The sequence below is a fragment of the Anser cygnoides genome, chromosome 3, assembly GCF_040182565.1.
Source record: "Anser cygnoides isolate HZ-2024a breed goose chromosome 3, Taihu_goose_T2T_genome, whole genome shotgun sequence".
Lineage (NCBI taxonomy): Eukaryota > Metazoa > Chordata > Aves > Anseriformes > Anatidae > Anser > Anser cygnoides.
Window position 1 is genome coordinate 122,899,800 of NC_089875.1, and position 11,128 is coordinate 122,910,927.

The window sequence follows — 11,128 nt, forward strand, 5'->3', positions numbered from 1 at the left end:
CCCCTGTCTCCCGCCTCCTTCCTGCCCCCCACGCGCTTTATTGCCCCCCGTGGGCCGGGGGCAGCCCCTGGGCACTGCCCTGGGCCCGGCAGTGCCGCAGCGGGGGGGTGGGGGGTGCCCAGGCCGGGGGTCTGGCTGCCATCAGAAATCCTCATCCCACCCCGAGAGCTCGTCCATTGCCGGCGTCCGGTCGACCGAGAACCGCTTGAAGTTGGTGTAGGGAGGGCCCTGGGGGTGCGGGGGTCAGTGCTGGACCCTCCTGCCCCGTGCCCCCCCCCCCCCAAGGCCCGGCCGCACCTGCTTGATGAGCCAGAGGGTGGGCGCCTCCAGCTGCTGCAGGGCGAGCTTCTTCCACTTGAGGGTCCCAAACCACCTGGGGGGGGGGGGTGCTGCAGGAGGGGCCGGGGGGCAGCATTTCCCCCCCCTCCCCCCCCCACCCCTCACCTGTGCTTCTTGATGCCGCGGATGCCGGTGGCCGTGTTCCCCAGGCGCTGCCCCGGACGGCGCCTGCGAAAGGGGCGGGGATGGGGCAGGGGGCGCAGGATGGGGCTCCCCAGGGCACCCCCACCCACAGGGCTGCACCCCCAGCCCCCGCCCCGGCCCCCAGACCTGCAGAGCTTGGCAATGAGGGAGCAGGCGGCCTCGCTGAGGAAAGCAGGGAAGGAGAAGATGCCGTCCAGGATGCGGCTGTAGATCTTCTGGGGGTCAGCGCTGTGGAAGGGGGCCCTGCGGGGCACGGGGGCGTCAGGCCTGGCCGCGGGGGCGGGTGGGCTCGGCCCCAGGGCGCGCTCACCTGCCCACCAGCATCTCGAAGATGAGGATGCCCAGCATCCAGAAGTCGACGGCGAAGTCGTGGCCCTCGTGGCGCAGCATCTCAGGCGCCAGGTACTCGGGCGTCCCGCAGAAGGAGTAGGTCTTCTCCCCGCGCTCCAGCTCCTTGGCGAAGCCGAAGTCCACCTGCGGTGCAGGAGCTCTCAGCCGGCCCCACGCCCGCAGGGACCCGCAGCGCCCTCGCTGCTGCCCCCCCGCTGCCCCCCCACGGCACCAGCACCGTGCCAGCACCCCCAGCCCGCCCCGGTACCAGCTTGACGTAGCCCTGCTTGTCCAGCATGAGGTTCTCGGGCTTCAGGTCGCGGTAGACGATGCCGTGGCTGTGCAGGTACTCCAGGCCCTCCACCACGCAGGCGGAGCAGAACACGGCCACCGGCTCCTCAAAGTAGCGCCTGCAGGGCAGGGTTCCGTGCTCGGCACAGTGCGGTGCAGCACGGCACGGCACAGCATGGCATGGCATGGCATGGCACAGCACGGCACAGCACGGCACCACACGAGGCAGCAAGGGACAGCACGGCACAGGCCAGCACGGCACGGCACAGCACATCGTGACGCAGCACGGCACATCCCTGCCCGCCCCAAGCCCGTGCCCCCCGGCCCCGTACACCTCGCGCAGCTTGGTCCACAGCTCGCCGCCCTGGCAGAACTCCAGCAGCAGGTAGACGTGCTGCCTGTCCCGGAAGGTGCCAAAAAACCTGCGGGCGGCAAGCGTCAGCGGTGCCTCGGCGTGGCACTGAGCCCGGCCCCGCGCTGCCGGCCCCGCTCACCCCACGACGAAGGGGCAGTGGCTCTGGGCCAGCACCCGCCGCTCCGTGCGCACGTGCTCCTGCTGCTGCGTCCGCACCACCCAGTCCTTGCGGATCCGCTTCAGCGCGAAGAGCTGCTCGCGGCACCGCACCTGCGGGCAGGGTTGGCCGTGGGCACCGGGACGGGGTCAGCAGGGGGTGCCCGCAGGCCAGGCTTGGCTCTCACCAGCTCGACCCTGCCGAAGCCGCCGGTGCCCAGGACGACGCGCTGCCCCTGCTTCTGCCCCTCCTCGTAGCGCACGGCCACCAGGTCCTCCAGCCGCACCGCCGGGGACGGCTGCCGCAGGCTCGGGGACCCCCAGCCCCTGTGGGGGGGGGAACCACAGCCCTGCAGCACCAGCACCAGCGGCCGCCTGCCCGTCCCAATCCCATGCCCACCCCTGTCCCCGTCCCCACCTGCACCCCCATCCCCGTGCCCAGCCCCATCCCCGTCCCACACTGACCGCCTGGGGTCCGCTGGGGCCAGCACCTCTGTCGCAGCCGCGGTTCTGCAGGGAGAAGCAGCCCCGGCTCAGCCCGCAGCCCAGGAGCCCCCCAGCCCGTCTGGGACGGGCACGGCGCGGCAGGACCCCACAGGGACCCGGGGCCGTGCGTGAGGCCAGGAAGGGGCTGTGGGAGGTCCATGGGGGGGACACCCCCCCCTTGGAGATCACCCAAAGCTGCCTGGACGTGGGGCTGGGCACCCTGCTGGGGTGGCCCTGCTGGCGGGAGGATGGGACAGGGACACCCAGGGGTGCCCCCAGCCTCAGCCAGCCTGGGGGGCTGGGGGGGGGGGGGGGGGGGGGGGGGGGGGGGGGGGCTGGGATTCTGGACACCTCACATGGGGCCACACGTGGCACCATGGTGAGCACGCGCCGGGGCCGTGCTGTGGGGCTCGGCGGGAGCAGGACGGTGCCTGTGCCTGGCGGTGCTCCCAGGGCAGAGTCCAGGACCCGCTGCTGGCGCCACGTCACTGCTGCCGTCCCTGCCGGGCGCCCAGCACCCACCCAGCCAGCACCCACGTGGGGACCCCGCAGGGGCACGGACACTCACGCGTCTGAGTCGTGCCTGGGGCAGAAGGGGATGATCTCCAGGAAGTCTCTGTGGGCAGAGCGGGGTGTCAGTGGGGCAGGCAGGTCCCGGCCGTGCCCCGACGGGGATGGGCTGCAGGACACGGGGACACCCACTCCTTGGCCACCGTGATGCAGGTGACGTGTCCCTGCGCCTGGCAGGTCGCTGTCCGGCGGATGTTCCTGCACGGAGAGACCGGTGGTCACGGAGGAGGAGAGGGGTGTGCGCGGAGGAGCAGGTGCGAGAGCTCCACGTGCACAAGAGCAGGCGTGCGGGCACATGCACGGAGCGCAGACGAGCTGCCTGCGGCCCCAGGGCACCTACTCCAGCAGCGAGAGCTCCCCGAAGTGCTCGCCGGCGCCCAGCACGCGCAGCAGCTTCTCCTGCCCGTCCACCCGCCGGCTCACCCGCACCTGCGAGGGGACGCGGGGCCGGGCTGAGCGGGGCGGGGGGCACGGCCCTGCCCCGCGGCGCTGCACCCACCTGGCCCTTCAGGATGATGTAGAAGCTCTCCCCTTTGTCCCCCTCGCGGATGATGACGTGGCCGGGTGCGAAGGAGCACTGCGGGCATGGATGGGGCGCTCGGGGCTGCGCTGGGCAGAGGACCCCGTCCCGCACGCCCCCCCTCCCCATGCACGCACCTCCTCCATGGCATCAAGCAGCTTGGAGAGGTGGCTGTCGGACAGGTCCTGCAGCCAGTGCACCCTGCGGCGAGAGGTGGCTGGGCCCGGGGCCGCTGCAGCCCTGCCTGCACCCTGAGCCCTGCACCCTGAGCCCTGCACCCTGCACCCTGTGTCCTGCACCCTGAGCCCTGCATCCTCCCCGAGCTCCAGAGCCCGGCGCAGCCACAGGCAGGACAGGGCTGGGGCTGGGGTTGGGTGAGGATGATGACAGGAGCAGGGACGGTGACGAGGTTGGGGACGAGGATGGGGAGGTGGACTGGGACTGGGCTGGGGGATGGGAATGGGATGGGATGGGATGGGATGGGATGGGATGGGATGGGATGGGATGGGATGGGGATTGGACGGGGTGGGGATGGGCCTGATGACAGTGACAAGGCCAGGGCTGTGCAGTGGCTCTGCGGCCAGGGCTGATGAGAGGGGATGGCACCTCGAGGCTCAGGGCTGGCCGCGGGGCCGGGGGTACCACGGAGGGGCAGGGGGCAGGGGCCCCACTCACGTTCGCAGGGAGTCCAGGATCTTGGCCCGCCGCTGCTTGGCGCTGCTGGTGGTGATGGCGCGGTACCGCTGCCGGTCGATGGCCCAGAGGCGCACAGGGCTGAGCGCTGGGGCACAACGGGTGTCAGGGGGGGCTGGGAGCGGGGGGGGGACAGAGCGGGGGGCTCGGCCCTTACCCTGCACGGTGGCGGTGCGCTTGCAGTGGTACAGGATGGCCAGCTCCCCGAAGACATCACCCGGCCCCAGCGTGCGGAGCTGCCGGCCCCGCTGCGTCACGCTCAGCTGCCCCTCTGCAGGGAGGCAGCACGGAGCAGGCGGCCTCGCGCGTGCACGAACACACGTGTGGGCATGTGTACATGCACGCAGGTGGCCTTGCACACGCACCCTACACACGTGCGTGTCACAGCCCCCGCAGTGGGTGCACTTGCAGCTGGTGTGCAAGGGTATGTGCGGCCGCTAAGGGGCAACGCAGCCCCACGCGTGCATGCACAGGGCACTGGTGCCCACGGCAGGTGCAGCACGCCCAGATGCGTGCCCCCACGCATGCACACCCCCGCGGGCACGTGCACACCCCAGCCCGCGCCCCGTGCCCGCTCCCACCTGCCACGATGTACATGGCGGTGCCCTCGTCGCCCTCGGCCAGCACCGTGTCCCCGGGGCCGTGCTGAACGGGGACGAAGCTCTGGGCCAGCGCCTCGGGGCAGCCCTCGCCCAGGCGCCGCAGGAAGTCGCTGCGTCCCATGGCCTCCGCGATCAGGCTGAGGTCCCTGGGGACAGGGGGACGCGGGGACAGTGGTGGGGCAGCCCTGGCCCTCGTGCACCCCCTCTGCCCCTCCTGAGGTACCTCTGTGACGGGGGGCTACCGGGCAGCTGGAGCAGGGCGTCGCTGGAGAGGGGCTCGGGAACGATGGCGGTGCCCCGACGGTGCGGCCAGCCCGGGGGTGGCTCTGTGTCCGGCAGCGCCCTGGCATCGCCCGAGCCCCGCGCCACGCGCTGCAGGAAGTCGCGCTCCTCCTGCAGCCGCAGCTCCCGCAGCTGCCGCTCCATCCCGCACCGCTGCCGTGCCTGGGGGGGGGCACACAGCGTTGGCAGGGGGCTGCCCGGTGCCACCCGGTGTGGCTGCTGCACCAGCACCACGGGGAGAAGGGAGAGGTTCCCGCGGCACGGGGCAGGGCCGCACACCGCACGGCTCAGCACACCTGGGCACAGCTGGGCGTGATGCGGCTGGGGACGCCTGGCACCACCGGTGCCCGCAGCGCTCCCCACCATGCCCGGACCCCCACCCGCAGCCTGTGCACCCGGCCAGGCCCTGCAGCCGCACGGTGCTGCGCCCGGCACGCCCTGCCCGAGCAAAGGTTGCACCGCCGGGCCGGGGCCAGGACAGGGCTCAGCACCCCCCCCTCCACACCCCCCCCCCCACACACACACATGGCCACTGCCCCCACACGCACACTCGGCCCCGGGACGTGGCCACTGACTGGGGCTGGCCCAGTGCCCCGCCACGCGCACGGCCCCTACCTGTGCCATGCACCCTCCTGCGCCTGCCCCTACCCGCGAGGCCGCTGCACCCAGCCCCGTGACACATTAACCTGCCCACGGCGCTCCCCCGAGGCACGTGCCGAGCTGCGCCCAGCACGCAGCACCCGGCCCGCACCCGGCCCGCACCCACCAGGCACCCGTCATGCACGCACCCTGCACCCGGCCTGCGCCACCATGCAACAGGCCTGCAACAACCTGCACCTGACCTGCACGCACCCTGCACCCAGCCTGCACCCACGATGCACCCACCCTGCACCTGACATGCACCCGACGTGCACCTGGCCCACACCCACCCTGCACCCAGCTTGCACCCACGATTTACCCAGCCTGCAGCTGACCTGCGCCCACCCCGCACCCACCCTGCACCCAGCTTGCACCCACGATTTACCCAGCCTGCAGCTGACCTGCGCCCGCCCCGCACCCACCCCGCACCCACCCTGCACCCACCCTGCACCCAGCTTGCACCCACGGTGCGCCCACCCCGCACCCACGATGCACCCACCCTGTGCCCCCCGCGCCCCGCGGGGCCGTGCAGGTGCCGGGGGCAGCTGTGCACGCGGGCAGTGCCCCTGCGAGGTGTGCACGTGCACGAGGCGTGCCCGCCGGGCACACGAACGGCGCGTGCCCGCGCACCCGCTCCGGGGGGGGGGGGGGGGGGGGGGGGGGGGGGGCCTTCCCGCGCGCTCCCGGCACGGGCCACTCGCGCGCATGGGCACCCTTGGGGGCGTGGCCACAGGGGCGTGGCCCGAACGGCCCCGCCCTCCTGCCGACCACGCCCCTCTCGGGAGGACCGGGCGGGGTTGCGGGCTGTGATTGGCGGGGGGGAGGGGCGTGGCCGGGCGGCGGGCCCTGATTGGCGGGGCGGGGCGGTGGGCGGGGCGGTGGGCGGGGCGGGGGCCGGGGCGGTGCCGGTGCGGTCCCGGAGCGGGGCGCAGCGCGCAGAGCCCGGCGGCGCCCAGCATGGCAGCGGGGGCGGCGGCGCTGCGGGACCCCGGGGCCGGCCCCGCGGCGGAGAAGCGGATCCTGTGCGTGGGGCTGGTGTGCCTGGACATCATCAGCGTGGTGGAGGCGTACCCCGCCGAGGACACCGACACCAGGTACCGCGGGGACCGCGCCGACCGTGCCGAGCCGGGACGGGCCGTGGCTGAGCCGTGCCCGAGCCGAGCGGTCCCGAGCCGAGCCGTGCCGTTGCAGGTGCCTGTCGCAGCGGTGGCAGCGGGGCGGGAACGCCTCCAACTCGTGCACGGTGCTGGCGCTGCTGGGAGCCCCCTGCGCCTTCATGGGCTCGCTGGCCCCCGGGCACGCTGCCGAGTAAGTGGGTGCGGGGACAGGGTCGGGGCTCCCCGCAGCCCGGGGGGGTCCCGGGGCCGCCGTGACGCTGCAGCGGCCCCTGTGTCTCGCCCCGGCAGTTTCGTCCTGGCAGACCTGCGGCGCCGCGGCGTGGACGTGCGCCATGCGGTGCTGCAGCCCGGCGGCCACATGCCCACCTCCGTCGTCATCGCCAGCGCCAGCCGGGGCACCCGCACCATCCTGCACGCCAGCGGGTGCGTGGCCGCCCTGACCCTGCTCTCTGTCCCCCAAGTTTCATCGTGGCGGACTTCCAGCGCCGGGGTGTGGACGTGACGCACGTGGCCTGGCAGCCCCGCGGGGACGTGCCATGCGCCTGCTGCGTTGTCAACGCCGCCAGCGGCTCCCGGACCATTGTGCTCTACGACACGTAAGGGTGTCGCGCCCCGCACAGCCGCCAGGGCAGCCTGACCGGGTGATTCTCCGTGATTCCGCACACACAATCGCTGTCAATCGTCCCCGGGCTCCACAGCCCCCAATCACCCCCCCGCTGCCGCCGTGATTGGCGGCAGCATCGTGCCCAGCTGCGTCCCACGCCGCAGGACGGCGGCACGGCCCCGCTGCGGGCGAAGGGCTGGTGGCCCCGCGCTGCCCTCGAGGTCGCCCCGGGGCACGGCGGCGCCGTTAATCATTCACCCGCCCGCCCCGCGGAGGGGGGACCTCTGCCCGGGGCAGAGTCGAGGCGCGGGGCTGCCTTTCGTCCGCGGGGGGGCCCGCCGCGCCCGGCCCCGCCTGACGGCCGGCCCCACAGGAACCTGCCCGACGTGACGGCCCGCGACTTCGCACGCGTCGACCTGGATCGGTACCACTGGATCCACTGGGAGGTGCGGCGGGGGCGGGGCCCGGGGGGCGGGGCCCCGGACGGAGGGGGCGGGGCCACCCTAGAGGGCGGGGCGGAGGGGGCGGGGCCGGCGCAGTCACGTGGCCGGTGCCGCCCGCAGGCCCGCAACGCGTCGGAGCAGGTGCGCATGATCCAGCGCGTGGAGGAGCACAACCGGGCCCTGCCGCCGGCGCAGCGCATCCGCACCTCGGTGGAGGTGGAGAAGCCGCGGGAGGAGCTGCTCCCCCTGCTGGCGCACGGCGACGTGGTACGGCCCGCCCCGCCCCCGCGAGGCGCGATTGGTCCGCTGGGGCTGGGGGCGGGGCTACGGGGAGGGGGCGGGGCCAGGGGTCTCGGTGGGGCTGGGGGCGGGGTCAGTATGGGGGCGGGGCTGGGGGCGGGGCTTGGGGCTGCCCCGCGGGGGTCGGGGGCGCCTCCGGGGCACGGAGGGGCCGTGCCGGGGGGGGCCGTGCCCGGGGGCCGGGCGCTGACCCCCCCGCAGGTGTTCATCAGCAAGGACCTGGCCAAGCACTTCGGGTACCGGTCGGCGCCAGAGGCGCTGCGGGGGCTGCGCAGCCGCGTGCAGCCAGGGTAAGGGGGCCGGGCCGGGGGGCCGGGCCGGGGGGGCGCAGGTGGGTGTGGGGCAGGGGGCGCGGGGGGGGGGGGGCGGGCTGCGGGTGCGGCACGGGGACAGGAGGGGGTGGGGGGCAGGGGCCGGTTCTGGTTGGGGTTGGGGTCCCACCCCGGCGCCCCCTCCCCGCAGGGCCACGCTGATCTGCGCCTGGGCCGAGGAGGGGGCCGACGCCATGGGGCCCGGCGGGGAGCTGGTGCACGCGGACGCCTGCCCCCCAGAGACCCTGGTGGACACGCTGGGGGCTGGGGACACCTTCAACGCTGCCGTCATCTTCGCGCTCTCGGGAGGTGGGCATGGCCCTGCAGAGCCGGGGGGCCACATCCCCCAGCAGCCCCCCGTGACCCCAGCGTCCCCCCTGCCCTCCGGCATCCCCCGCGCTCCCCATCCCCTCACTCCCCCCCGTCCCCAGGGCAGAGCCTGCAGGACGCGCTCAACTTCGGCTGCCGCATCGCGGGCAAGAAGTGCGGGATCCAGGGCTACGACGGCATCGTCTGAGCCGCACGTGCGGCTGCCACTGCCCCCCACCCCGCAGCCTGGCCCCCCTCGCCCTGCTCCCAATAAAGTTCCTGGGTGCCCCACCACTGTCTCTGGTGCCAGGCCCTGAGGAGCGCCATGCCCCCACCCTACCAGCACCACCGCAGTGACCACAGCGTGAGTGGCAGCTCCTGTATTCCTCGTCCCGCCACGTTACAGGGGAAAACGCGTGTGTCCTGGCCCCCCCGGGACCTGCTGCAGCTGGCCCTGCCCTAGGCGTGTGGGGGACCCCAAACCCCTCTGCCCCAAGCAGGCACCCAAACCATTGCTCAGCTGGGGCACTGCACCCCACAGCCTGCGGGGCAGCATCGCTGGGGCCAGCAGGGGGCAGGGAACCACGACAGCGCCAGGGTCACAGCCCTGCCTGGAGCCCCCTACCACCTACATCTCTCCAGGGTCCTCCCAAGCGGGGGCTGCCTCTGCCCTGGGGACTTCATCCTTGGGGGCTTCATTCTCGGGCGCTCCCTCCACCTCCATCACTTCACCCTGGGGGGCTCCAGCCCCAAGGTCTCCCTGCCCCTCTGGGTGGGCAGCGTTGTCTGGCAGCCCCTGCCCCTCTGCTGGGCCAGGCTCTGGGCTGCTTGCCCCCACACCCACTCCAGGCATCTCATCCACCGTGGGTGTCTCCACTCTTCCCCCGGGCCCCTCCATGTGTCCCCCCATCATCCCCTCCTGGCCAACCTCCGCTCCCACCGGCAGCTCCCCTGCAGGTCGCCGTTCCCAGCCAGGCAGCAGCAGCTCGGGGGGGTCCAGCAGCCCGTCCCCGCTGCGGTCCTGCCTCTCCAGGGCACGGTCCACCAGCACAGCCACCTGTGGGGATGGGGACAGGGTGAGAGCCTGTCCCACTCCCCCAGCTCCCCACGGGGTGCAAGGCCCCCCTGGACCTACCGCCTCAGGGCTGGGCTGCCCCGTGCCCCCCTGTGCCAGCACCGCTCCCAGCAGCTGCAGCAGCTCCAGCCCGTCCAGGCGCCCGCTCCGGTCATGGTCATGCAGCGCAAAGAGGTACAGGAGGGCTGTGGGGTGCAGAGCGCCATGGGGCCAGGCTCCGTGGGGCTGGGACAACATGTCCCAGCCCCCTGAGGCACCCCAGCCCCACGTACACTGTTTGTCCTTACCCTGCTCCCGTGTCATGTCCTCTGCGTCCTGCTCCGGCTGCCCCAGGCTCCTCACCGCACTCTGCAGCAGCCTGGGGGCATCGGGGCTGGGGATGCGTGCACTGCCCCTGCCCCACAGCCTGCCCCAGGACTCCCCTGCCCCACGGCCGGCCAGGCAGTGCCTGTGCCCCGCAGCTCCCCCCGGCTGGGTGTCCCCCCCGTGCCGCCCTGGGCAGCAGCTCCCCCCCACCCCCAGGCACTCACTGCAGCGCGGGAGGCTCCGGGCTCAGCGGGTCAGGACCAGGATCGGGCCTCATGGCTGGGGGAGCCTCTGGCCTGGGGCGGGAAATGGGGGGGGGGGGGGGGGATGTCCGTCACTAGGTCACCTGTGCCGCTGGGTGGGGGCAGCAGCGGGGCCCCTCTGCCCCCGCCAGGCTCCCAGCATTGCGCCCCACGCACCCACACCATGCCCCCCCCTCCCCCGGCCACCGCAGCCCCGAGCTGCTCCCCTCCCTGTGCGCCCTGCGCCCCCCACATCCCCCCCCCGCACGCCGTCTGCACCTTCGCATCTCACCCACACCCACGGCACTCTGTGCCCCCACCTGCACCCCGACCCCCCCGCCGTGCCCCCCCTCCAGGCACCCCCCCGTACCTGTGCCCCCCGTCCCTCGGGGCCGCGCAGGCGGCGGGGAGCAGCAGCAGCAGCAGCGGCAGGAGCGGGGCCGCCCGCGGGGTCCCCATCGCGCACCCGGGGCACAGCGGCCGGGGGGGGCGGGCGGGGGCGGGCCCACGCGGGGCGCTGCCACGCGGAGCGGGGCGGGGGCGGCAGCGGCGCGTGGCACCCGCCGGGCCCCGGGACGAAGCGGGACGGCGGCACCGGCACTGCACGCGCAGGCTGCGGGCACGGAGCTCACGCCGCGCACCCCATGCACGCCCCGCAAGCGCCGCGCACCGTGTGCGCGCCCCGCGCCCCGCGCCCCGCACGCGCCCCGCTGCCCCCGCTCCCCGCAGCCTCCCCGCACGCCCGCAGCACCACGGCCGCGCCCGCCCCCCGGCGCCCCGCGCCCGCTCCCCCGGCCCCGGGCTCGGCTCCCGGGGCCGCTCGAGGAGCCCGCCCCGCCCCGGGGCCACGTCGCCGCCCCGCGGGGCCCCTCCCGCGCCAGCAGCGCGGGAGTTAACCGGTACCCTCGGGTGTGCCCGGCACAAAGATGGCCGCCGGAGCCACACGCGCCCGGCTCGGGGCGGGGCCAAGGCGAGTAGGGGCGGGACCAGAGGGCGGGGCCGCGGTGGGGGCG

The 11,128-nt window shown here is 74.5% G+C and overlaps 3 protein-coding genes across 10 annotated transcripts; 1 reads left to right on the top strand and 2 right to left on the bottom strand.

Annotated features, from left to right (window-relative positions):
* Positions 1-3: 3 nt before the first annotated feature.
* Positions 4-5,762, bottom strand: LOC106049906 (cGMP-dependent protein kinase 1-like). 3 transcript variants are annotated; one of them, XM_066995256.1, is made up of 19 exons: positions 4,710-5,273; positions 4,466-4,632; positions 4,042-4,155; positions 3,867-3,972; positions 3,329-3,392; positions 3,171-3,248; positions 3,012-3,100; positions 2,804-2,869; positions 2,670-2,717; positions 2,081-2,125; positions 1,804-1,942; positions 1,599-1,729; positions 1,437-1,526; positions 1,082-1,223; positions 794-957; positions 610-726; positions 445-507; positions 298-373; positions 4-228 (listed from the first exon to the last, which is right to left on the bottom strand). In XM_066995256.1, exons 1-19 carry the CDS (start codon positions 5,132-5,134, stop codon positions 142-144), a joined length of 2,211 nt encoding a protein of 736 aa, XP_066851357.1. In that variant the 5' UTR covers positions 5,135-5,273; the 3' UTR covers positions 4-141. The 3 variants fall into 3 exon arrangements, with proteins under 3 accessions (XP_066851357.1, XP_066851358.1, XP_066851359.1); XM_066995257.1 differs by lacking the exon at positions 1,437-1,526 and having other exon boundaries at positions 4,710-5,274; XM_066995258.1 differs by lacking the exons at positions 4-228; positions 298-373; positions 445-507; positions 610-726; positions 794-957 and having other exon boundaries at positions 1,086-1,223; positions 1,439-1,526; positions 4,710-5,762.
* Positions 5,763-6,314: 552 nt separating this feature from the next.
* Positions 6,315-8,849, top strand: KHK (ketohexokinase). 6 transcript variants are annotated; one of them, XM_066995281.1, is made up of 8 exons: positions 6,315-6,501; positions 6,599-6,715; positions 6,814-6,948; positions 7,503-7,575; positions 7,693-7,839; positions 8,074-8,162; positions 8,335-8,492; positions 8,620-8,849. In XM_066995281.1, the coding sequence occupies exons 1-8, from the start codon at positions 6,365-6,367 to the stop codon at positions 8,847-8,849; spliced, it is 1,086 nt and encodes a 361-aa protein (XP_066851382.1). In that variant the 5' UTR covers positions 6,315-6,364. The 6 variants fall into 6 exon arrangements, with proteins under 6 accessions (XP_066851382.1, XP_066851383.1, XP_066851385.1 ...); XM_066995284.1 differs by having other exon boundaries at positions 6,322-6,501; positions 8,615-8,783; XM_066995280.1 differs by lacking the exon at positions 6,814-6,948 and adding an exon at positions 6,987-7,121 and having other exon boundaries at positions 6,323-6,501.
* Positions 8,850-8,857: 8 nt separating this feature from the next.
* Positions 8,858-11,022, bottom strand: CGREF1 (cell growth regulator with EF-hand domain 1). Its single transcript, XM_066995286.1, has 5 exons — positions 10,486-11,022; positions 10,098-10,169; positions 9,855-9,925; positions 9,628-9,752; positions 8,858-9,549 (listed from the first exon to the last, which is right to left on the bottom strand). Exons 1-5 carry the CDS (start codon positions 10,572-10,574, stop codon positions 9,121-9,123), a joined length of 786 nt encoding a protein of 261 aa, XP_066851387.1. The 5' UTR covers positions 10,575-11,022; the 3' UTR covers positions 8,858-9,120.
* Positions 11,023-11,128: the final 106 nt, after the last annotated feature.